The 25,672-nt window shown below is 37.4% G+C and overlaps 3 protein-coding genes and 1 non-coding gene across 10 annotated transcripts in view; 1 reads left to right on the forward strand and 3 right to left on the reverse strand.

The window, feature by feature from the left end:
- Nucleotides 1–3,475, reverse strand: part of RAD9B (RAD9 checkpoint clamp component B) — a 34,944-nt gene extending 31,469 nt beyond the window's left edge. For 3 of the 4 annotated variants that reach the window (XR_008993631.1, XM_036929163.2, XM_036929162.2), the window contains exons 1-4: nucleotides 3,296–3,475; nucleotides 2,212–2,282; nucleotides 1,258–1,407; nucleotides 941–1,055 (exon numbers count right to left, since the gene is read on the reverse strand). Coding sequence is in view for 3 of the 4 variants with exons in the window: in XM_036929163.2 (XP_036785058.2) it covers nucleotides 941–1,055; nucleotides 1,258–1,407; nucleotides 2,212–2,282; nucleotides 3,296–3,332 (373 nt within the window). In the remaining variant the exon portion in view is untranslated. The remainder of the gene's footprint in view (nucleotides 1–940; nucleotides 1,056–1,257; nucleotides 1,408–2,211; nucleotides 2,283–3,295) is intronic. The other variant, XM_036929164.2, reaches the window with a different exon arrangement.
- Nucleotides 3,476–3,539: 64 nt separating this feature from the next.
- VPS29 (VPS29 retromer complex component) lies at nucleotides 3,540–10,749 on the forward strand. Of its 3 annotated transcripts, XM_036929172.2 has the most exons (5): nucleotides 4,686–4,703; nucleotides 5,682–5,693; nucleotides 7,875–8,066; nucleotides 9,764–9,999; nucleotides 10,242–10,749. In XM_036929172.2, the coding sequence occupies exons 1-5, from the start codon at nucleotides 4,701–4,703 to the stop codon at nucleotides 10,357–10,359; spliced, it is 561 nt and encodes a 186-aa protein (XP_036785067.1). In that variant the 5' UTR covers nucleotides 4,686–4,700; the 3' UTR covers nucleotides 10,360–10,749. The 3 variants fall into 3 exon arrangements, with proteins under 3 accessions (XP_036785068.1, XP_036785069.1, XP_036785067.1); XM_036929173.2 differs by lacking the exons at nucleotides 4,686–4,703; nucleotides 5,682–5,693 and adding an exon at nucleotides 3,540–3,627; XM_036929174.2 differs by lacking the exon at nucleotides 5,682–5,693 and having other exon boundaries at nucleotides 4,682–4,703.
- A 636-nt stretch (nucleotides 10,750–11,385) lies between these two features.
- Nucleotides 11,386–25,382, reverse strand: FAM216A (family with sequence similarity 216 member A). 2 transcript variants are annotated; one of them, XM_057491491.1, is made up of 8 exons: nucleotides 25,243–25,382; nucleotides 24,508–24,697; nucleotides 23,719–23,759; nucleotides 15,012–15,133; nucleotides 13,757–13,886; nucleotides 13,494–13,674; nucleotides 12,849–12,931; nucleotides 11,386–11,748 (listed from the first exon to the last, which is right to left on the reverse strand). In XM_057491491.1, exons 2-8 carry the CDS (start codon nucleotides 24,513–24,515, stop codon nucleotides 11,630–11,632), a joined length of 684 nt encoding a protein of 227 aa, XP_057347474.1. In that variant the 5' UTR covers nucleotides 24,516–24,697; nucleotides 25,243–25,382; the 3' UTR covers nucleotides 11,386–11,629. The 2 variants fall into 2 exon arrangements, with proteins under 2 accessions (XP_057347474.1, XP_036785078.2); XM_036929183.2 differs by lacking the exon at nucleotides 24,508–24,697 and having other exon boundaries at nucleotides 25,243–25,371.
- On the reverse strand, nucleotides 24,093–24,256 carry LOC118934235 (U1 spliceosomal RNA). The gene has a single exon (XR_005033401.1). It is a non-coding gene; the product is annotated as a U1 spliceosomal RNA (small nuclear RNA).
- Nucleotides 25,383–25,672: the final 290 nt, after the last annotated feature.

Raw genomic sequence — 25,672 nt, forward strand, 5'->3', positions numbered from 1 at the left:
CACTACAAAAAAAGATTTAAACCAATATCACAATTATAGGATTTCTTAAACCATACAGTTGTACCTGCTAACTTCAAATAGTAGCAATAATAAATAACTAAATGTAACAAACAATAAATACAATTAAAGCTAACACTTAGAGAATGTGCCAGGCCTCCCTTTAAATGCTTTAGAACTATAACTTCCTATAACTCACCAAATCCGTACAAAAATCCAAGGAGCCTGGCACTAGTATTATCTCCAAAGGTCTCAGCAAGGAAGGGGCAGAGCAAGATTCTACCCCAGAGCTTGTAGCCTCCAGTGTCCATGCTCTTAATCAATATTTTATACATAATTAAGCATGTAAAAGTTGATGAGTACATTTGAGTATTTACCATGCAAGGCTGGGAGGCAGGAAATCTGTTTTACAGCTTGGTGTAGCCAAGAGAATGAATGAAGGTTATAGTTCCTGTTATTGGGAAGTTGAACTCAAATCCAGATTCTGGGACTTAGTAGTTCTGTGACCTTTGGCCAGTTACCACACTTCTTTCAGCCCCAATATGACACTATCTGCCTCCTAGAGGAGTTTCAATACAGGTAAACATTATTCTTTTCTGTTCTTACCAAAGAACACTGTTACCAAGGCACTCTCATGGAATATCATCAAACAGCCAGTTAATTTTAGAAGAAACAATTGTTTGAATTCAAAAGGACATTTTAAAAAATTGGTTTGTAAGCAGGTAAAGCTTGTGCCACTGACAAATCAAAAAAGGAAATAATATCAATTCTCTCACAATACTTCTGTAGAGACAAGGTAATAGTTTTTAAATACTAACATCCTACCACAAAACTACATAAATTCTAAGCAAAAATGCAATTAGAAGTCTTGATGTGTAGTCTGGGTATTCTAAACATGAAAAATATTAACAAAAAACACAATACTATTTTTAACTATACATACCATGTCTGCAGAAGAATTGAAAAATGACTTTGCACTTTTCAGGTCTGGTGAATATTTTGCACTTTTCTACATTTCTTTCAAGGGAATTCAGACATCTAAAGATAGGCAGAATTGACTGTAACAGAAATACATTGTAGAACAGCACATACTTAATATGGTTGGCTAGTTAAAAACTAACAAAAAAGGAGTATGTATATTCATAAATGAATAGACTTGTCCTGCCTGCCATTTAAACCAAGGATTAAGTATAGAATAGAAGTTATGTCCTAACAAATATTTCTACAGTACAAGAGAAAACCAAGATCACTTATATTTACCTTCATTCCCAGTTTGCAATTTAAGTTGGACATTGTGTCCTTATCATTCTTCTTCACTGAGGTTGACCATTGATAATATTGAAAAAACACAGGAGAGAAGAGGACGCATCCATATGCTGACCGACAAGAATTCACAGATCTCAAAGCAAGCTGGAAAAACAAAATACTGCTTAGGAAAAAAATCAACTTTCTTTAAATGATTACTTTGAGAATTCTATTATATTTAACATTAATGCAATTAAATGTTAATTCAAATCAGGCTATGGAATGTTAACTGTGTTTTATGGACTACATTGTACATGTGAATTATAAATACATGGATTGCATTATACAGTGTGTACTGAATTTGCATACATATATACAAATGTGTACATATCATTATTGAATACAGATATTAAATCCCAGATCTTGCATGTTGAAATTGTAAAATTATAAATGCCTAAGAAGTTCTCATTTTAATGCATGAAGTGGCAGAAGACAATATAAAGAGAATGAGAAGTTTCCCTTTGCAACAAAATGGTGATCTTTTGCCTTATCTAAGGGGAGAATCTCCTGGTGTCAACCAACTACTTCTTGGGAATGCAGGCCCAAAACTGTCAGATGAGTTTTCAAGAGAAGCAGGACATTCCGATTTTTATGTGGACTCCCCCAATTTTTAAGTTTAGAATTTATTTCAATTAAAAAAAAACAGAGTATAGTCCCCACAAAACACTTCTGCAAGCCATATCTAGTCTTGTGACCACCAGTTTGTGACTTCTGGGCTAAATCAATTGTATTTACCTGTATGACTATTAAGTTTACTATGCTCTAAATGTATCCAGATACGTAAAATAAAAATAGTGAAAAGGATAGTTACAATTTCTGGATTTCTTAGGTAACATTCAACCTGGACTGGCATGTGTTAAACGTTCTTTTGCCTTAATAGATGGTCTATTAGTTTACTTTCCTACTTACTCCTTTTTCAGATGGGTCTAGCCACACCTCGTCACTAACTCGTGATAGAGCTTGGATTGCTTTCCCAAATACTATGGAGAAAAAGAAAAGTGCTGCTTAAATTATTTCTCTCAAACAATGAAAACAAATCATAGGATTACTTCGGTATTCACAGGACTCAAGATAAATTCAGGAAGAACAGTGTTTTATAAGCTAATGCTATAAATTACTTTAAGAAATACAGTATAACACCCTTGGCAAAATGCCTGACACACAGTAGGAGCTCAATAGATTCACAGAATAAGAATGTGAAATGATAAAATGCAACAAAATTTTTCCTGTGTATTTGAGACATCGCATGGAGCTACTGTGGCAAACCAATTTCTATATTAATGTACTTTTAAATTTAGCTTAAATAAATGTACCTGCCACCCTTGCTCAAAATTGTGAAGAGAGCACGGAGAGGATGTTTAAAGGGTTTTAATAACTTCAGATTTGGCAAAGTCAAAACAAGTCATAAGAGAGAAATTATAGGCAATAAAGATAAATCAGGTGCCATTTATTACAATTGGTCCTGTACGTTCCCATTTATTACTGAGCTCTTTATGTACATTTCCATTTCATTCCTACAACAACCCTATAAGATGTTGTTATTATTCACATTCTACAAATGAGGAAATTGAGATACGAATTCGGTATCTTGCCCCAGGTCATACATTAAAAAATGGCAGCATATGGAATAAAAACCAGGTTTACAAGTTTCTCGTGGCCCTAAAATACTTCAACTGTCCAAGCATTTTTTTCCAGCTCCTCCCCACACAATACTTATCCCGAGTTGGAGACCCGCACTCCCAATCTCTGTTCTGATGGTTCAACTTCATTTCATGAATACCCATCAAAAGAACATTACGCCTAAGTAACAGCAGATGGGCCTTCATCCTCCCCTCAGAACCTAACTGGGCGCGTGGGGAGTGTCTGTGGCCAGATCTTGAGTCCTCAGCCCTCGTACGTAAAGGCAAAGGGGATAAAATAAGAAGACGGTGTACACGCCCCGGGAACCTTAGCCTTTCTTCTCTACATATGAAGGCAGGAAAGGCTGCTGCACCTTTCACCCGACCGCCGCTCATCCCACACTTCAGCATGGCTGCGGTCCCCAACAAGCAGGGTCGCAAGTGGCGCCTCAGCTCGACAGTCCCAGATGCCCGGATGTTGCTCGCACTTTTGAAAGCATCGAGATCCTCTCTCGTGCATGTCCACTCTTTGCCAAAGAGTTGCTTCGCTTTATGGCGGGGAACGGCCTATGCGGGCCTCCGTACGACCGTCTCCGGTTGACCTCATTTTTCATTGGTTGTGAGTAGGGTGGGCGGGTCATTGAGGAAGCCTGAGGAAGAGGGCGGCGGTGACTGTGGTGACTGAGCGGAGCCCGGTGACAGGATGGTGAGGACGGCAGCCGTAGCAGCCGAGGCCTTGCTCTCGGCCGGGTTGCTGAGTCGTTTGGAGCCTCTGGGAGTGTCTGGGAGAGGGCTTGGGCCATCCCAGAGGCCTGATGGGCGCGGCCCAGGCCCGGGTTTGGGGAAGGCCCAGGGGTAGGACCGGGGAAGATAGAGACCGGCCACCTCTGGGTGCGGCCGGCCTTGGCCTCGCACCCCCGCTCTAAAGGCCAGAGGATGTCCGAGGGGGACTAGGGTCCTCAGCTGTTCGTTCTGTTACAAGACCCGCACTTCGAGCGGGAAAGGCCTTCGGGCCTGTGCCTTGAGAGTCCCCGAGAAAGTGGCCTGGCCCCCTCAGTTTCCAGACGTTTCCCTACTCCTTTCCTGCACCTCCCGCTGGTTGGGGTGTGCTGGCTACCACCGCCATGTGGCGGAAGCTGGCTTCTGGGATGCAAAATGGGAAGTAGTGAGCAGAATTCCCTGTCCGTTTTAGTTTCCCATGTAGGAGAGGGGATAAAAATTGTCCTTTCGCCTCTGAAATAACAGCTGACGTTGAAATGTCCTGAAAAGACTGGATTTGGCTGTTAGAATTGCTTGCTTGTTTTCTCGGGATCCTGCGACCCTTTAGATGGTTTATAAACCATCTTTTAATGGTTTATGTACTCCTTGAAATTGCTTGAAAAATTTTGTGAATACGTACATTTTTCTGGGTAAAGGGACAGTGTTGGAGCCAAGGGTACTTGGGGACTTATGCCTCTGTCGTTCATCAGACTGCCCCAACCAGCTTCAAGGCGGGCCCATCGCCCCCGCTCTCGCCGTGTGGCTACCCCTGAGAGCTTGCTACATAAAAACTCGGGAGCTGGTACCGGAGAGGGCTCGTAGCGGAAATCACATTTTCAGAGATGCCCTTGACCCCCTCAAAAGTTAACGATTTCAAAAGGAGCTCTTGATTATTTTGGTATTTGTGTTGATGAGGTTAACTTTAAAGGGACTTCTCTGACGGCCATCCATTGCATTTTCAAGGTTATCGCGATTCTGTAACACTTTGAGGTGGCTTACGGACGTGACAGCCAAAGATATATGGTATATGTTTCTTTAGCTTCTTTATATATGTTAAAGTCTTCAATCCCACTCTTGATTTTTGTTTCTAAACAGACTTCAGTTTAAAGTAATCAATTTACAATAACCTTGAGAAGATTATCCCTGGGAGAAGACTAAATTGCCTGACATATGATTCCATATTCAAGTTTCTGATGTTTTTTTTGAGAGGTGAACACTTCATTAGTGTAGTTGTACTGGAACATCACTTGTCACATGACATAGAACGGGGCGAAATTTAGCATTAGCCGATTCTTTTACGATTAAAAGCAGTTTATTTGCCAAAGGAGATTAGAAATGTTCAATACTCAATAGTATCCAGAGTCTACAGGCAGCACGTTCAGGTGTGGTGAAGGTCTAGTTTAGCTGTAGGAATGTGTTTGGTTTTATCTTTAGTTGGTAACTTCACAATTTGATAATGTATTCATTGTGCTATGTTAGGTTATACAAAATAATGACCTAGCTGCAGTGCAATTTCCCAGAAATTATGTTTATTACTAGAATTTTGAACATAAAATAATTAAAATCAGTATACTTGCGGAATAATTAGGTCTTAATAATCCAGAAAATGTTAGCTTTTATTTAAGCTATTTTTGATGAATCTTCAAATTGTCTTATAAAATTCTAAACAACAGAAAACAAAAGGGATAGGAGTCAGTATGGAGATTAAGATAAGGAAAAGTAGAAAAAGTTGACAAGGTACATTTTTGTTTGTGGGTGTCCATGTGTCATATTTAAAAATACAGCAAATGGTTCTTTTGGTATTGTTTTGAGCAAAGCTGATTTTTAACATTTTCTTTCATAACACTCAGAAATCATTAACAATTGTTGGCATATTCATTTGATATAAATTTTTGTTGCTCTTTTTTTGGTTTGTTTCTTTTCGTTGCTTTCTTTTAACATTAGTCATGTTTCACCCTTTTTTTTCATTCCCCTGTCTGCAATCAACTTCATTCCACTAAGGCTGGGCACAGAGTAAGTTTCTTCTCTTAGCTCCTACTAACAATGGTGGTTGGATGGCTGATTACTGGGATTTTCACCCTTTTAAGGTTTATCATATAGGAAGTAACCAAATTCCTATGCTTTGACTGGGTGAGTAGCTTAATTGAATTTAACAAGACACCTATTTCCAGGATCTTTTGCTGTCTTAAAAAACTCCATAATCCATGTTTAACTTGAACTCTCAGGTTAGAGAGAGTTCCCTATAACTTTGTCACCTGCAGGAAATCAGTTCTAGTAAAGATTCTTACTAAGTTTAAATAATTTCTTTATGGTCATTCATACAATTATGTCTTTAGACTGCCAGTGGTCTAGATACATTTGGGCAGAATCCACATTGCATTATAGAATTTAGGTCATGAACCTTTATAAAGTATCGTGTCTTACTAATGTTCTTTGTAGTACATTCAGATTGAACAGCTCATTCATTATTAGTCCCATACATTTTCAGTCTGTTATAGGCATATACCCTTTTATGAGTTTGAGGTTCTTTTTTTTTTTAATACAGGAATCTATTTTTTACCTTTTTCTCAAATGCTCGCTTCCCACATTAACTATGTACTTCAATCCGTATCTGAAGGAATCTCCCCTCTAAAGATGAAGATTGTTCTATCTCCAGGTATTTTGGTATTGATTACCATTGAGGGTGTAAACTTCAAGGTGGTTTTTAGTTCTGTGATGTTTTGGCCACTAAGATCTGGACTAAAACAATGAATACAAGGCATTGAGCAAATACCAGCTGAAACTACTCTTTATTAAAGAAGAAACTTCAAATTTAACAATTTATTTTAAAGTGTGCTAATTTTGTAGCCTTGTGTTACTTCAGTTACTGTACATCCTGATAACAGTTCCTTTCTTTTGTAATCACTTCGCTATTTGTTGCAAGGTGAATAAATCTTATTTTAGTAATTTTAATTTCACACATTTTATTTTGATTAATTTCAATTTCCAGAGTCTGGTGGCAAAACTATTTTGTTTTATCCTATCTTACATATTTTGTTTGATAATATTAAGGAACAGTCATGCCTTCTTTAAAAGCAGCTAAACGGCATGTGTATTGATTGATGGGACACCTGTGTGGGAAAACATCCCATCATAGATACTAATCAACATGAATAAATTGATTCCATTGTCCTTTGGAGGGCAGATACTATGTTTAAATGATCTTTTGACAATATTCTGTTAAGTAACAGAATTAAGTAATGTTTATCATCAAATCTTGAAATTTTAAAATTAAAATTTTACAGGATTGAGGTATTTTATTCTTTTATATTTAAGGGAAAAATTTACTTTTGTCATCTGAGACTATGTTGCAACTCTAAAGCACCTGCTAAATTTATCACTTATATAGCTTTTTTTTTTTTTTTTTTGTGCTCTAATGCACATGAAAGATTACATAGACAATTTAACCAAAACAATAAAAATATGACTGGGGATTCCTAATAAAGAGAAGATAAAGATCACATATATCATATAATAAATATATAATAGATAACAAAGATTATATTATATATGTATATATAATTCAAAAGCATGTGTTTGGCCTATTAAAACTCTTTGAAATATGGGCTGTTCTTATTTTTCTGTAGTATATAGCTATTAGTCTTAAGTAATAAATATTGTAAATTTTGGCTGCTTTCCCTCCAAATAGTTGTCAGTCTAGTAAACATAAATTATAGAATTAACTCTTTTTATCTTGTTAAATTTTTAACAATTCTCTCCATTAATGTTTCTGGAGTCAATATATGAGGTTTTACATTAAAATGGCAGAGACAACATATCAGTCTTCAAAAATATTAAATTCTATAGGGCCCAGTAGTATATTTTTCATTTTGAAAATTTTTTATCCAGTGCAATTTATAGATCTCTAAATGAATAGCTTTAGAAAGCTCAATTTTATTCTTAATAAAGAATGATTACCTATATTGTATATGCACACCTGTTTATGACCAAAATAAAATAAGATTCATTTAGAACAGTATATTATACTATGTGTGTTTGCTTTAATGGTCAAAATAGGAACTGTATGAACAATTGCTGCTCCTTCAGGTTCTGGAATCTGATTATTATAGTTTAAAAGGGGAGTGATGAGAGGAAAATATCTTGTTTTGACATCGTATTTAACATTACACCTTGTTTCGCCTTGACACTTTCAAGTTGGTGTTGGTATTAGGAGATCTGCACATCCCCCACCGGTGCAACAGTTTGCCAGCTAAATTCAAAAAACTGCTGGTGCCAGGAAAGATTCAGCACATTCTCTGCACTGGAAACCTTTGCACCAAAGAGAGTTATGACTATCTCAAGACTCTGGCTGGTGATGTTCATATTGTGAGAGGAGACTTCGATGAGGTGATGTATTTCCCTTCCCCTTCCCTAATATTTCCTTTTCTTGATTCTGATATTTATAAGCTTTATCCTTCAGTCCAGAGTTTCTCAACTGTTAAGATTTTTTTTTTCCAATATAAAACTGCTACACATATCTCTTCCTTACTATTTGAAAATCACTGATTTTTGGATTACTCAATAAACATTTTAAATACTAGTTCTAACTAAATTGAATAGAATTAAAGTGGTTACTGTTTTTTGTAGTACTATCAGTTAGTTTATATAAAGTTTTTGTTGCAAAATTCTTAACCACCATTACCTCTACTACCCTGTTCCAAGCTACCATATCACTTTCATGTCGTCCAGCTTCCTGATTCTACCCTTCCTGCCACCAGAGTTCGTTCTTCAAGTAACACCCAGAGGGATCCCATCATTACTGTGCTGAAAACCCTGCCATGGCTTCCTGTCTGAAGGGTTACCTATAAAGGGGCATGAGGGAGTTTTGAGGAGGTGATAACAAGTCCTCTATATCTTGACTCTGGTGGTGCTTACATGACAGTATATGTTTGTAAAACCCCCTTGAATTGTACACTAAAAAGGGTAATTTTATTATATATAGATTATACTTAATAAACCTGACTTTTATGAAAAAATAAGGAGTCCTAGAACTCCAACTTTGCCCATTAACTAATAATGCTATCTCAGGTAAATTTTATCCTCTGTCTGGCCTTAGTTTCCTCTACGTAACAGATAATTTTTAAGACCCCTGTTGGTGCTTTGTATGATTTAGCATGATAAATCTGATTGCAGTATAAAAAATTTATTTTGTATTTCTGGGAATATAAGCTGTTTCATAAATTACTTAATTTAATTGGTGCTCTTTAATGATGGAGTTCCTTTATGCCAAACTGAGTGAGCATAGTGGGTTTTTTTAATGGAATTTTTTCAAAGGGTTTAGATAAACAAAAGGTGGCATGTAGGTGAAAGGGGGATGAGAAGGGAAGGGGCAACCTTGCCAGTAATTAGAATATAGGTCTTGCTTATTGAAAACATTAAGGGTTCTGTTTGTGTTATGCTAAAGACAGTTTCAGCAATGAGAATTAAGATTCTTTGCTTCTAATTTGCTAAATTCACAGATCCTGGAGCCAAACTATGAGGGTTTGGATCTTGACTCAACCACTTACTAACATGTGACCTTTGGCAAGTTATTTTAACCTCTCATTCCTCAAGTTTCCTCATCCATAAAATGTGGGTTATAATAGAACCTACCTCTTAGGATTGTTAAGGATTAAATAGGTCGATATTTATAAAGCCCTTTGAAAGTGTCTGGTGGTTCATACTAAGTGTTATGTGTTAACTATTATTATTTTAAGCCATCTGTATAACTATTAAAACCTGCCATATAATTTGAACATACGCTGGCTTACAGGTCTTACGCCTAGGATTCTTAGAGGAAACTCACAAATTTGGGGGAATAATTTTTCTCTACAGAATGCCCAAAAGAACCCATATACAATTAAGAGATTGCATGATAAACTCCAGTTTACCTAATGTATGTTTCGAGGATAGTTGTGGTCTTGGACACTGCGAAGAAATCAAATATTTAAGAAATGGTTGTAGAGCACTGTATCAAAACATCCATATGAAATCAAATATTTAAGCAGGTTTTTTTAAACATCAGTATCTCTAAAATACATTTTTTTCTTATGTCTATTCTTTAGAATCTGAATTACCCAGAACAGAAAGTTGTGACTGTGGGGCAATTCAAAATTGGTTTGATCCATGGACATCAAGTTATTCCATGGGGAGATATGGCCAGCTTAGCCCTGTTGCAGAGGCAGTTTGATGTGGACATTCTTATCTCAGGACACACACATAAATTTGAAGCATTTGAGCATGAAAATAAATTCTACATTAACCCAGGTTCTGCCACTGGAGCATATAATGCCTTGGAAACGTGAGTAGTAGGCAGTTTGGGAATTTGGGGGTTTTATGTAGTTAATTGTACATGTGACATTTTGTAAACTAGAAATTTGACCATTTAAATGATTATAGCCTTTTGACAATCTTTTGGTGATTATTCTTTTTAAATGTAACAACCAGATTTCTCCTTGAATCCAAATTGCCATCTTAAATTGAAAATTATAGTGCTGCTGCTTTTTAGTACAGAACACTGACATTATTTGTATTTTCTTCCAGAAACATTATTCCTTCATTTGTGTTGATGGATATCCAGGCTTCTACAGTTGTCACTTATGTGTATCAGCTAATTGGAGATGACGTGAAAGTAGAACGAATCGAATACAAAAAATCTTAAAGCTAGGCCTGTCTTGATGATTTTTTATTTGGGTTTTTTTTTTTTTCATTACCCTGTTCAAATGAAGTTAATTAAACATATAAAAGTGATACAAAAATTATATCACTTTTATAATATTTTGCAGTAAAACACAGTATTGTCTTCTGTTAATACAATGCTCTAAGCTTCTTGTAAACTATAATAATGTATTTAGTTTGAGTATATGATTTCTATGAAAAAATGTCCTCCACACAGTAAATGGTCATGTGTTAAGAAAAATTTATCCTTGTAAATATCTTCAAAGTTGATATTTGGAGCTTTATTACAAAAGTAGTGCATGAGGAAAAAGAATCTAGACTTTCTTGTATGCATTTCTCTTCTCCAATAATAAACAGTTACCTTTCATTTATATTTTCTTGATAAACTGTGTTTTAATTTTCTTTAATCATAAAAATGAGACCAAATGAAAGTGTGGACAAGTATTAAAGTGATGAGGTTGATGAGATGCCCTTTCAGAGTTCTTTCATATCAACAATGTTCTGGGTCATAATGTTGGAGTCTGATTTTATTCTAAATAATATACCATATTGACATACTGAATCAGCGGTGATTCTTCAAACTTGCTTTAATTGCCCATTCCTATTTTTCTAGTTTTAACAAAATTTTCTCGAAAACAATGTTTAGAAGGGAAGTGTGAATTTATAATGTAAAGTATCCTCTCATCATGAGTACAAGTACTCCCAGCTTAATATAGTTTGAAAGTCCAAGTGTTTATACATGGCAGTTTTCCTAAAATAGGGCAAATTGATACTTCTATTTTTAAGTTGTGTTCAAGGAGCAAATATTTATTAAGCACCTTGTTTGCAAGCCGGTATGTTTTCCCTATCAAATGTTGTTCTCTTTTAATATGTAACATATACCAGGATATTTCAGTTTTCTCAACCCAATCAAGAAAATACTTGTAGGATATTCTAAGGTTGCTGTTTTAGGACTTACTGTAAACAGGAAGAATTATACAGTGTATTTGTTAGATTTAAAGAAAAATAATTTTAAGTGGCAAGAAAAATTTTAATTTTATCTAGCTATACAAGCATATATTACACATAAATTTTATTACACAAATGTCACCGGTGCACGAACTACATCAAAGCAGTTATACTGCTGTAAAAGTTTCTGAACAAACCAAAATCAGTGAGTTGGTGGTGACTAACAATACTGTCCTAAATGCAGTGAGAGGACACAATTCACAATCCTTCCCTGAACTTTGGTGCATCATTAATACACGAGACTGTCAAGTTAACATCACATGTTCTCCCTGTTCTTCAATTGACATTGATTGCATACACTTATTTAGTAAATCTTCTTCCTTTTCTTCTTCATTCACATGTGATTCAGAATCATTTGCAGAAACTGAATGAAAAATAAGAGTATAGAATGTCTCTCTTGGAAATAAAGTTGAATTTCATTCTGAAAATTGAGATTTGTATAAAGAACAGCTTTCAAAATGACCTACCTTATTAAGCCTTTTGCAAAAGCAAATTGACTGCAATTTTCAAAACTTAATCACCTCCCTCTTACCCCAAATCTCTTACTTTCTAAAACAAGATACTCATTACTGTATTCTGAATCTGTATACAGATTCTGTTACTAAGTCCTATTTCCCTTGGCTTCTCAGTCTTTTGATTAGGGGGAAGTTACAGTTTCAGCATTCTCCATTTTCCCTAAGTTCCTTCTCATCTCTTTCCTTAGGGAGCACAGGAACTTTCCACTACTTGGGGTTTCCTCTAGCTGTTATTTTTGGAACCAGACTTAACTTGCCCCTGCCATTTCCCTCATTTCTTGCATAAGTTTAGTATAGTATTTACAGCAGAGCTGAGTGACACTGTCACATAGCCATGGAATATGGGTTTAGATGACCTTTCTACTCACTTCCCTACTCACGTGATAGTAACTAAAAAGTCATTTAACTTCCATGTAGTCCTTTCCATTTTATCAATTCTGAGAAATACTTCTGAGCATTCGATCTCCCTCTTTTGCCTTTTTCATTTTGTGGTATTCTGTACTTGGGGTAGAGGGATCCTTGTTACTGATTCTTACCAAGTCTGGATTTGTCTGAGTTGCTCCACAAAATTTTGGTAATAGCAACCAGTTGGCTTGCTTCTACTGGTTTGTTGACTACTAAAGGAAATGGCTTAGGTAACAAAAATGGCACTATGTCATAAAAGAAGTGCTATGGCTTGAAAAAGTATATGTAGCTCTGAGGTCTGACAAATTCTCTGTTAAGTCTTTAGGCTCAATATTGTATCTATTTAGAATTGGAAATACTTTCAATCTTAATGCCTTTGAGGAGTGTGTTCTTAGGTGAAAACAAACTATTTCATGTTTTGCAGCAATACAAGCAAACCACTTAAAAGTTTTTAATGTCTTCTTTAATAGAAATGAAACTATTGGTTTAATTGTTTTATGTATAAGATCTTTAAAAATGCATATTTAAAAAATTGCATATTTACCTGATTGTATGAACAGTCTGCCTGGTTTTCTAAAAATCTTCAGTGACTTAGATCTTGTTTTTGATGCATATCCAGATTTGAAACTGTAAGAGAAGCACCTTAATTGGAACCAGCAAAGTGAACAGCTGCCTAATATATGTGGAACACGATATAAATTATTTTTATTAAGCTGCCAGCATCACCAAAGAGACCCACTCAGCCCTTGAATTCTCCTATGATTTATTAACCCTGAAATTCAAAGTTAACTATTGTAGTTTCAGTTGAATAATCAGGCTTCTTAATCTCTTTTTCTCTTTCCCTTTTTGTTTATAGTATTACCTCTGTGCAGAAGCAACCATATGCTTCTCTTTTTAGAAGTGTTTGTATTTTGTATTTGAGTGGGAATCATTGAATAGGGCAGTCTTCCATATCGCTGGCTTGATCAAGAAATTTTAACAATTCCCCAAAATATGTTTTGAAAGAAGTGGTATACCCCAGTCAGCTCAGTAAAGACACTGTAAGACAGCATCCTTTTGTGCTTTTTGTCCCAACTTACTCTGAATTTAGCAAAGTGAATATAGTAGGGAATGCAGTTTAATGTCATTTAGCTACCCTTCAAATAAAACTGGGGTACATTTTCCTCCTTTTAAACAATAAGAAACAGACCCTTCTTTGCTCCTCCCTGGCCGCCGAAGGGAGTGCTGTATGACCACTTCATGTGCAGATGCAGCTGTGATGGTAGGCCCTGAGTTCACGCTCTCCAGTTGGTGTCGCCACGTGGTGCAGGGGGAATGCTGCCTCTGTGAGTAATGAGAACTGAGGCGGCTCCTGGGATGAGCAAGGACACCTGCCGTATAAATCATGTCTTTTAGAAGACCCCTTCGTTTTCTTGTGAGAACCAGTGAGAGAATAACTGGAGGTGCACCTGCCTGTCTTCTGTGAACTGTGCTGGATCATGTACACGTACTGCCTCTTCATCAACATCCTCAAATGTTTTGCATTATAGATCTTAGCAATGCTGCACAGATAACGCTCCTGGCCTACGGTGAGGTCTGAATGCTAAAAGACAGAACAAGATTTATATGCCAAATTGTAGAACAGAGGTGGGCAATATTTCTTATCTGAAAGGACGAATGTTCAGGAGGGTTGTACCATCTGTACATGTCACTTAATGAAAATTTCAACTCTTAATTTGGCCAAAAGAGAAAGAAATGGCCATTTAAATAGTACAAGTGACTCTGTCATTTTCACTCCAGTGATTCAGATGCCCAGTGAGATTTGAGAACCACTGCTCTAGAGAAATAAGCAAAGTAGGAATCTGCTGTCTGTCAGCAAGTCTTACTTTCCATGTGCCCCTCAGTGACTGTGGCATCTTGCCTTCCAAACATCATTTCTGAGGTAGAACATGGTACCTAAAAGTAACTTAGTTATTCTTCATTTCAACTAAAGAAACAGCCTTTTCTAGCACCAGAAAGACAGCTGTTTGCATGGGACAGACTAAGGGATAGTATATTGTTCTCTGAAAAAAAGTAATTTTGATTAAGATTTTCACTGTACTTGCTGATTTTAGAAGTTAATGTTCACCTAAAACGCAAGGCACCACTATATACGCACATGTATACACACACACAGGATTTACTGCACTAAATGTAATAAATCCAGAGAAAATTCAAATATGTTGGTCAGAAAATTTTACCAGTTTGCACAAGCTTTAGTAATTTAATCTTCATTGCTCTAGAAAGGATACTTCTGGCAGTGATGATCTTTGATGGGTAAGGTAATACAAGTCAACAGTTATAAAATGCGATTTCTTTACTTGTTTATATTTTTGTAGTCCATGAGGCAAAATCTTTATGAGGTTGGGTTTCCATGTCTAGAATGGAGCTTTCCTCAAGAAGCTTTGTGCTTGAGACACCAAGATTCCTGAGTAAAGATACATTAGATCTGAAGTATTTTAAAGCCCTGAAAAAAACCTGTGGGATATGGAATCTATAGTGATAAAATCCATGCATTCATTCATGATTTTACCCAGCATATATTTATAGACTCCTAGACAATATGCTGGTTGTACTTTGTCTTCCGCAATGCCTTACCCTCTAAGTAGTTTATCTTCAATACAGGTTCAGCTCTGAATACAAAGAATATTGGTATTTAAATATTGTGTTGGTATTTTAGTTAACATACCTTTAGAAAGGATGCATCTGTCATTGATTTAGGGATGTGAATTGTTTGAATTTGAGGAGTTTTCCATAACTCTTGCAGCTTGGCTATATGTGAGTTCACTTTGTGTCCATCTTTGACTCTATCTGTAGGCAAGGACATTATGTGAATTTCATGAGCAAAGATGAGTTCAACAAATTAATTACTAAGATCTATGTATTTAAATTGTTCTCAATGATTATCCTGGAGTATTAATATAAGTCAGAATGTTAAATTTGAAGAGACTGTATTATATGCTATTTAGTTTTACAACATACAAATATCTAAGATATATTTTCTTTATATATATTATATATGGACTACATTATTTTGAACTCAGCTGAGATGCAAACTAATGACAAGAATTTACCTTTTCAGTTTATTGTACGTCAGACTATATACTAAGCAGTAATATACATGCAAGATTTGCACTTTATAGATTTACAATAACATTTTATCATTCATTTGATGTTAGTAATAGTTATAAAATTATATTCTGTATTAGACTCAAGATAGAATAACACTTTTATCCCTGTAATGAGGCAGGTTAAGATGAAGGGCTTTGTAAAAATTTATTAAAACTTATCTTTACATAATTTCAGCTATTTCATTGTTTGAAATACTGATGTGAGTCTATTAAGAGAATAGTCTTTTAATGAATATAAAAGTTGAGATATTCCCAGAAGAATGGAAATGAGGTTTCAGTTTCAGACATACTGAGACCAATAATTTAGGGTAATAGCAGTTTGGGGAAAAAAAAATATCTGGCAAAACTTAATTAGGAAGTGACTCTTTGTAACACTCCCCTCCTCTCCACATGGCCCCTCTCTCCAGGCAACCACCAGTGGCTTTCTATCACTATAGATTAGTTTGCATCTTCTTAAGTTTGATATAAGTGGAAATAGTATATATTCTGTTTACATCTGGCTTCTTTCACAAACATAATTAACTTTAAAATCCATCCACTGATGTGATCATTCCAACAATAGTTCATTTTGTTTTACTGTTGGGTTGTATTCCATTGTATGTATTATGTATATACAAAAATTTGATTATCCATCCACCTGTTGATGGACACTTGGGTTTTTTCCAGCTTTTGGCTATTATGAATAAAGCTGACAGAACAAACTTTAAGTTAAAATTTTGTACTTAGTAAACCAAATTAAATAAACACAGTTTTGTTTCAACATTATTGATAACAAAGGCCACTACAATTTTACATATTAAACTTTAAATTGACTTATTTCTTTAAGATTTGGCAAACTGGATGGTTAATGTAGATAAGTTATATTTGCATACTGAAGAACTAACTAGTTCAACAAGAAATACAAAATCATCTGGAAACTATGTTGTTATGATCCTTAAAACATAATTTAGAATCTGTAATAATCAAATGAATACCAATTCAACATTTAAAAGTTTATTTTTTTTTAATCCTTTTTCAAAGTACAAATGTGGGCTAATTATCTAAGAACATATCTTTGTGTCCCTGCTAATCAGTATTTCTGCAATGCATATTATAATCTGGACTAAAACTTAGTTTCTCAAAGTCTTGATAGCATTTCTTTACAGAAAATTAAACATTTAAAAATAATAGTTAAACTCAACAACAAACAACCCAATTGATAAGTGGATTGGAATATACTTTGGATATCTTCAAAGAAGGTAAACAAATGGCTGGCAGGTGCATGAAAAGATGCTCACTATCATCAATCATTAGGGAATTGCAAATCAAAATCACAATGAGATAATCACTTCATACCCATAAGGCTGACTATTATAAAAACAAAACAAAACAGGGCGGAGCCAAGATGGCGGCATGAGTAGAGCAGCGGAAATCTCCTCCCAAAACCATATATATTTTTGAAAATACAACAAATACAACTCTTCCTAAAAGAGAGACCAGAAGACACAGGACAACAGCCAGACTACATCCACACCCGCGAGAACCCAGCGCCTCGCAAAAGGGGGTAAGATACAAGCCGCGGCCCGGCAGGACCGGAGCTCCCCTCACCCCAGCTCCTGGTGGGAGGAGAGGAGTCGGAGCGGGGAGGGAGAGGGAGCCCAGGACTGCTAAACACCCAGCCCCAGCCATCCGCACCGGAGCACAGACACAGTGCATGCATGGGGTGCTGGAAACTAGGGAAACAGGACAGTAAGACCTGTGAGCGAGTTCCCAAAGCCGACGCACCCAAGACAAAGAAAAGCGAGTGCTTTTTGAAAGTCTTAAAGGGACAAGGACCCCACAGCTGGACAGAAGCGTCCCAGGACACTTAGCCCAGCAGCTGGGAATCCCGGGGAACTTCGAGCGCCCTAACCCCCTGGGCAGCAGCGCACCTCGGAGGCCCCTCACAGAGATAAACAGCCTCCTGGCCGTTTCCCCTACAACGTGGCTCCACCATATTGGAGCAGGAGCCTGAGGCAGGCCGCGCCCACAGCAACCAGGCGGAGCTAAACTCCACAGCGGCCGGGCAAGAATCAGAAGCTCCATCTGCATGCAGCTGCCCAGCACAAGCCACTAGAGGTCGCTGTTCTCCCAGGAGAGGAATGCCACAAACCAGCAAGAAGGGACGTTCTCCCAGCCATCACATGCGCCAGCTCCGCAAACTATCTCTATTGCCATGAAAAGGCAGAATAATTTGATACAGACCAAAATCACAGAGTCAACCCCTGAGAAGGAGATAGACCCAACCAATCTTCCTGAAAAAGAATTCAAAATAAAGGTCATAACCATACTGACAGACCTGCAGAGAAATATGCAAGAGCTAAGGGATGACGTCTGGAGGGAGATTACAGAAATGAAACAATCTCTAAAAGGATTTATAAGCAGAATGGATAAGATGCAAGAGGCCATTGATGGAATAGAAATCAAAGAACACAAACGCATGGAAGCTGATGCAGAGAGAGATAAAAGGATCTCCAGGAATGAAACAATATTAAGAGAACTGTGTGACCAATCCAAAAGGAACAATATCCGCATTATAGGGGTACCAGAAGAAGAAGAGAGAGAAAAGGGATAGAAAGTATCTTTGAAGAAATAATGACTGAAAACTTCCCCAAACTGGGGGAGGAAATAATTGATCAGACCACAGAAGCACACAGAACTCCCAACAGAAGGGACCCAAGGAGGACAACACCAAGACACATACTAATTAAAATGGCAAAGATCAAGGACAAGGACAGAGTTTTCAAGGCAGCCAGAGAGAGGAAAAAGGTCACCTACAAAGGAAAACCCATCAGGCTATCGTCAGACTTCTCAACAGAAACCTTACAGGCCAGAACAGAATGGCATGATATATTTAATGCAATGAAACAGAAGGGCCTTGAACCAAGAATACTGTATCCAGCCCGATTATCATTTAAATATGAAGGAGGGATTAAACAATTCCCAGACAAGCAAAAGTTGAGGGAATTTGCCTCCCACAAACCACCTCTACAGGGTATTTTAGAGGGACTGCTCTAGATGGGAGCACTCCTAAGACTAAATAGATGTCACCAGAGAAAAAAATCACAGCAAAGAAAGCAGACCAACCAAATACTAACTAAAGGCAAAAAATAAAATCAACAACCCACAAAAGCAGTTAAAGGAAACACAAAAGAGCACACAATAAAACAACCAACATATAAAGAATGGAGGAGGAGGAATAAGAAGGGAGAGAAATAAAGAATCATCAGACTGTTTACAACAGCTCAATAAGTGAGTTAAGTTAGACACTAAGATACTAAAGAAGATAATCTTGAACCTTTGGTAACCATGAATCTAAAGCCTACAATGGCAATAAGTACATATCTTTCAATAATCACCCTAAATGTAAATGGACTGAATGCACCAATCAAAAGACACACAGTAATAGAATGGATAAAAAAGCAAGACCCATCTATATGCTGCTTACAAAAAACTCACCTCAAACCCAAAGACATGCACAAACTAAAAGTGAAGGGATAGAAAAAGGTGTTTCATGCAAACAACAGGGAGAAAAAAGAAGGTGTTGCAGTACTTGTACCAAACAAAATAGACTTCAAAACAAAGAAAGTAACAAGAGATAAAGAAGGACATTACATAATGATAAAGGGCTCAGTCCAACAAGAGTATATAACCATTATAAATATATATGCACCCAACACAGGAGCCCCAGCATATGTGAAACAAATACTAACAGAACTAAAGGAGGAAATAGAATGCAATGCATTCATTTTGGGAGACTTCAACACGCCACTCGCTCCAAAGGATACATCCACCGGACAGAAAATAAGTAAGGACACGGAGGCACTGAACAACATACTAGAACAGATGGACCTAATAGACATCTATAGAACTCTACATCCAAAAGCAACAGGATACACATTCTTCTCAAGTGCACATGGAACATTCTCCAGAATAGACCACATACTAGGCCACAAAAAGAGCCTCAGTAATTTCCAAATACCTCAGTAAATTCCAAAATATTGAAATTCTACCAACCAACTTTTCAGACCACAAAGGTATAAAATGAGAAATGAATTATACAAAGAAAACAAAAAGGCTCACAAACACATGGAGGCTTAACAACATGCTCCTAAATAATCAATGGATAAACGAACAAATTAAAATAGAGATCAAGGAATATATGGAAACAAATGATAATAACAACACAAAGCCCCAACTTCTGTGGGACGCAGCGAAAGCAGTCTTAAGAGGAAAGTATACAGCAATCCAGGCATACTTAAAGAAGGAAGAACAATCCCAAATATTCTAACATCACAATTATCAAAACTGGAAAAAGAAGAACAAATGAGGCCTAAAGTCAGCAGAAGGAGGGATGTAATGAAGATTTGAGAAGAATAAAACAATAGAAAAAATCAATGAAACCAAGAGCTGGTTCTTTGAGAAAACAAAATAGATAAGCCTCTAGCCAAACTTATTAAGAGAAAAAGAGAATCAACACACATCAACAGAATCAGAAATGAGAATGGAAAAATCATGACAGACCGCACAAAAATACAAAGAATTATTAAAGATTACTATGAAAACCTATATGCTAACAAGCTGGAAAACCTAGAAGAAATGGACAACTTCCTACAAAAATATAACCTTCCAAGACTGACCAAGGAAGAAACACAAAAGTTAAACCAATTATGAGCAAAGAAATTGAAACAGTGATAAAAAAACTACCCAAGAACAAAACCCCCAGGCCAGACGGATTTACCTCGGAATTTTATCAGACATACAGAGAAGACATAATACCCATTCTCCTTAATGTTTTCCAAAAATAGAAGAGGAGGGAATACTTCCAAACTCATTCTATGAAGCCAACATCACCCTAATATCAAAACCAGGCAAAGACCCCACCAAAAATGAAAATTACAGACCAATATCCCTGATGAACATAGATGCAAAAATACTCAACAAAATATTAGCAAACCGAATTCAAAAATATATCAAAAGGATCATACACCATGACCAAGTGGGATTCATCCCAGGGATGCAAGGATGGTACAGCATTCGAAAATCCATCAACATCATCCACCACATCAACAAAAAGAAGGACAAAATCCACATGATCATCTCCATAGATGCTGAAAAAGCATTTGACAAAATTCAACATCCATTCATGATAAAAACTCTCAGCAAAATGGGTATACAGGGCAAGTACCTCAATATAATAAAGGCCATATATGATAAACCCACCGCTAATATCATACTGAACAGCAAGAAGCTGAGAGCTTTTCCTCTGAGATTGGGAACAAGACAGGGATGCCCACTCTCTCCACTGTTATTTAACATAGTACAGGAGGTCCTAGTCACAGCAATTAGACAAAACAAAGAAATACAAGGAGTCCAGATTGGTAAAGAAGAAGTTAAACTGTCACTATTTGCAGATGACATGATACTGTACATGAAAAACCCTAAAGACTCCACCCCAAAACTACTAGAACTGATATCGGAATACAGCAAAGTAGCAGGATACAAAATTAACACACAGAAATCTGTGGCTTTCCTATACACTAACAATGAACCAATAGAAAGAGAAATCAGGAAAACAATTCCATTCACAATTGCATCAAAAAGAATAAAATACCTAGGAATAACCCTAACCAAAGAAGTGAAAGACCTATACCCTGAAAACTATAAGATGCTCTTAAGAGAAATTAAAGAGGACAGTAACAAATGGAAACTCATCCCATGCTCCTGGCTACAAAGAATTAATATCATCAAAATGGCCATCCTGCCCAAAGCAATATACAGATTTGAGGCAATCCCTATCAAATTACCAATAACATTCTTCAACGAACTAGAACAGATAGTTCAAAAATTCATATGGAAACACCAAAGACCTCTAATAGCCAAAGGAATCCTGAGAAGGAAGAATAAAGTGGGGGGGATCTCGCTCCCCAACTTCAAGCTCTACTACAAAGCCACAGTAATCAAGACAATTTGGTACTGGCACAAGAACAGACCCACAGACCAGTGGAACAGAATAGAGACTCCAAATATTAACCCAAACATACATGGCTGATTAATATATGATAAAGGAGCCATGGACATACAATGGGGAAATGACAGTCTCTTCAACAGATGGTGCTGGCAAAACTGGACAGCTACATGTAAGAGAATGAAACTGGATCACTGTCTAACCCCATATACAAAAGTAAATTCAAAATGGACCAAGACCTGAATGTAAGTCATGAAACCATAAAACTCTTAGAAAAAAACATAGGCAAAAATTTCATGGACATAAACATGAGTGACTTCTTCATGAACATATCTCCCTGGGCAAGGGAAACAAAAGCAAAAATGAACAAGTGGGACTATATCAAGCTAAAAAGCTTCTGTACAGCAAAGGACACCATCAATAGAACAAAAGGCATCCTACAGTATGGGAGAATATATTCATAAATGACAGATCCAATAAAGGGTTGACACCCAAAATATATAAAGAGCTGACGCACCTCAACAAACAAAAAGTAAATAATCCAATTAAAAAATGGGCAGAGGAGCTGAACAGACAGTTCGCTAAAGAAGAAATTCAGATGGCCAACAGACACATGAAAAGATGCTCCACATCGCTAGTCATCAGAGAAATGCAAATTAAAACCACAATGAGATATCACCTCACACCAGTAAGGATGGCTACCATCCAAAAGACAAACAGCAACAAATGTTGGTGAGGTTGTGGAAAAAAGGAAACCCTCCTACACTGCTGGTGGGAATGCAAATTAGTTCAACCATTGTGGAAAGCAGTATGGCGGTTCCTCAAAATGCTCAAAATAGACTTGCCATTTGACCCAGGAATTCCACTTCTAGGAATTTATCCTAAGAATGCAACAGCCTAGTTTGAAAAAGACATATGCACCCCCATGTTTATCGCAGCACTATTTACAATAGCCAAGAAATGGAAGCAACCTAAGTGTCCATCAGTAGATGAATGGATAAAGAAGATGTGGTACATATACACAATGGAATATTATTCAGCCATAAGAAGAAAACAAATCCTACCATTTGCAACAACATGGATGGAGCTAGAGGGTATTATGCTCAGTGAAATAAGCCAGGCGGAGAAAGACAAGTACCAAATGATTTCACTCATATGTGGAGTATAAGAACAAAGAAAAACTGAAGGAACAAAACAGCAGCAGAATCACAGAACCCAAGAAGGGACTAACAGTTACCAAAGGGAAAGGGACTGGGGAGAATGGGAGGGTATTGAGGGATAAGGGTGGGGTAGAAGAAAGGGGGTATTATGATTAGCATGTATAATGTGGGGAGTGGGGGAAAGGGGAGGGCTGTACAACACAGAGAAGACAAGTAGTGATTCTACAACATCTTACTACGCTGATGGACAGTGAGTGTAATGGGGTTTGTCGGGGGGACTTGGTGAAGGGGAGAGCCTAGTAAACATAATGTTCTTCATGTAATTGTAGATTAATGATAACAAAATAAAAAAATAAAAAAACAGCAAACATACGTTAGCTAGGATGTGGAGAAATTGCAACCCTCTGCATTGCTGCTGGGAGTGTAAAATGGCACAGCTGCTGTGCAAGCAGTATGGCAGTTCCTCAAAATATTAAACATAGAATTACCACATGATCCAGCAATTCCATTTGAAAACAACCATATTTTATGCGTGTGTATTTTTACATATATGTATGTACACATAGATATGTGTATATGTTTTTCCTAGGTAACTGTAAGGACTATACATTTTCCAAGGAAAAGCAAAGTGAGTCCAGGTTTATATATAATTGAATTGAAACTGCTCCCCTCCAAAAATATTAGTGAGAGGCCTTTGGGGGACCTGTCTTACTCTTTTAACTCTAGCACTTCTATCCTTTATTTCAAGTAAGAGGAAAATAGCAGCAATAAGAAATATTTTGTATTCTTTGAAGTTGTTCACTTTAGAATTTTTTCCTTCAATCTGCGTATAAACCCCAGGCTGTGTGCTCTGTTCTTTTCCAATATCATTGATAAACACAGTTCTTTTCTGATTCATTGCTATTTTGAAGTATTCTTCTTAAAATGCTTGATGTGAGATATCTTAACAGAAGAAAAAGAACCTGCTGGATTGTCCTTTGAAAATTTTAAAGACTGAGTTCATGAAGGATGCTTATGAAGCCTATTTTCAAAATTCCATTGTGTGAGTAGCTATAGCAGAATTGGTTTCTTTGAACCATGTTATTTATAGGTATTATTAGCTTTATATGCTCTACTCACCAGTATCTTTGGAATTCTGGTAATAAGAATGTCCAGCTGATCTGTTTAAAAAAAAAAGATGTAACTGTTGACAGCTTTGTAAGCATTAAAGAAAGTAGTTTAAATGAAAAAAGGGCAGTATTACAAATGATTTTTATTTATGTTTCCATCAGACAGAATGTCTTGCAAATTTCCTCCTGTAAGCCTGGTTATATCCTAAGCTCCAGTCTTTTTCAAAGGAGTTATTTGGCATTTTCACCATATTAGAAAGTATTAACTCTAAGCCCGATTTGGTCTTTTATAGCCTCCAAATCTAATCTCTTCATTGAGCTCAGTAGTTTGGGTTTCTGTGCTATCCATAATGCTTTCTTGCTCTATTGTTTTTTTCCTTTTTGCAGGGGAAAGTGTGGACGCAGTCTCCTACTACCACAAATTATGCAGTCGAGTTTCCCACATTTGGGGAAATCGCAGGGGTCAGCACATCCGGAATGCAATGGCTGAGCCTCGCCCTGGGAGAACCACCTTCATGATCAAGGTATCTCCCCTGCCAAGTAAATATTGCTCTATTTTTAATAAAGTTATTTGGGCATGAAAAAGACTATTTTGTTCTTTAACATATATAATTAAAGTATAATGGAACTAATAAGTTGGTCTGTAATGTCTCTAATTTTGTACAAGTTTTTTTCTTTTCCTGAGTTAAGCCTCAATGACCAAGAGTTCACTAGGATCAGGATCCCAAGCACAGTAATAAACAGAAAAGAAATCTAAGACCCCATCCTTAGACGTTTTCAATCTACCAGATATACATACATAAACATATTTTTTTTTCTTTTTTTTTAAGATGGTCATGGGTGCAGCAGGAGCCATGCCTGTGGGCTGAATTGAGCCTTGCAGCTCTCACTTTTAGGGAATAACTGGTGGAAGGGATGAGGAGGTACTGCCTCCAGCAGTGACTTCAGCAACTAATTGTCTTCAGCATTCAGAAAATGATGGTAAAAACCTGCCCAAAATGAAATGGAGTTAAGAAGAAAGGAACTTCTGTGTGAAGAAAATATCAAGATCAAGGTGCCTCTAATATTCATAATATTCTGTGTCCTTGGTGATTAAGAATCCCCTTGACATAAAGTTGGCTAATGTCACACCGAGGGAACTGATTTACTGACTTGGAAGCCCTCAGTTAATCCTCTGTTCCCTCTGTTCTCCTTCCTCCCTTTTTTGGGAGCAGAGAGCAAATTTTCCAGCAGGTTTCGCAGCGCCCCCTCGGGGCAGAAAGAGCCACCCAGGCGACTGTCGCAGTCACCGCGTTTAGTCTTTGCACCAACAACCCTCCTCCTTAACCTCCCCTCAGAAGCTTTTCCTCTAAACAGTGAGGTCGGCTTCCATATCTCCATCCCGGCCACAACAAAGGTTCTCACCCTCTCGCACCTCAGTGCACTGGGGACCCCTCCATTGGAACAGCCAGCTCCCACCCCGTCCTTTACAAGGGGATCACGACCCGGTGCTGATCGCCGTCCTCCCTAACCCCTCAGGGCCCCGCAGCCTCACCTGCCGCCGCTACCCTCAGGCCTGGCCACTGCGGGAGGCTCTGCGGAAGAGCTGCGTTCCGACCAGTCGGACACTGAACTCCGGCCGGGCATCTCCTTTTGGGTGCCCGGACCGCGAACTGCGTGCTGTAGAAGCTTCCCCTTTCCCCCGACCCCCACCCCCGTCGGCACGCGTACGTCAGGCCCGGCGTTACTGGGGGTGAGGAGGCTGATGCCGGATTATAGCCCCCTCCGATGCGCTCTGGACACTGCCCGAATAGCTTCGAGAGAGGGGGGAGAGCGGGTCTACGATCCTGGAGTAAATTGGGGGAGGGGCCGGAGTTCTTTAGCTGATTGTGAACTTGCACATTTACATCTTTGTGTGGAAGGAATGAGTCACGAGAAGGAAATACACTCCTCTAAAAACAAGAGATGCCTTCCACTTCAGTATG

This window comes from Manis pentadactyla, chromosome 14 (genome assembly GCF_030020395.1).
Source record: "Manis pentadactyla isolate mManPen7 chromosome 14, mManPen7.hap1, whole genome shotgun sequence".
In the NCBI taxonomy this organism is placed as follows: domain Eukaryota; kingdom Metazoa; phylum Chordata; class Mammalia; order Pholidota; family Manidae; genus Manis; species Manis pentadactyla.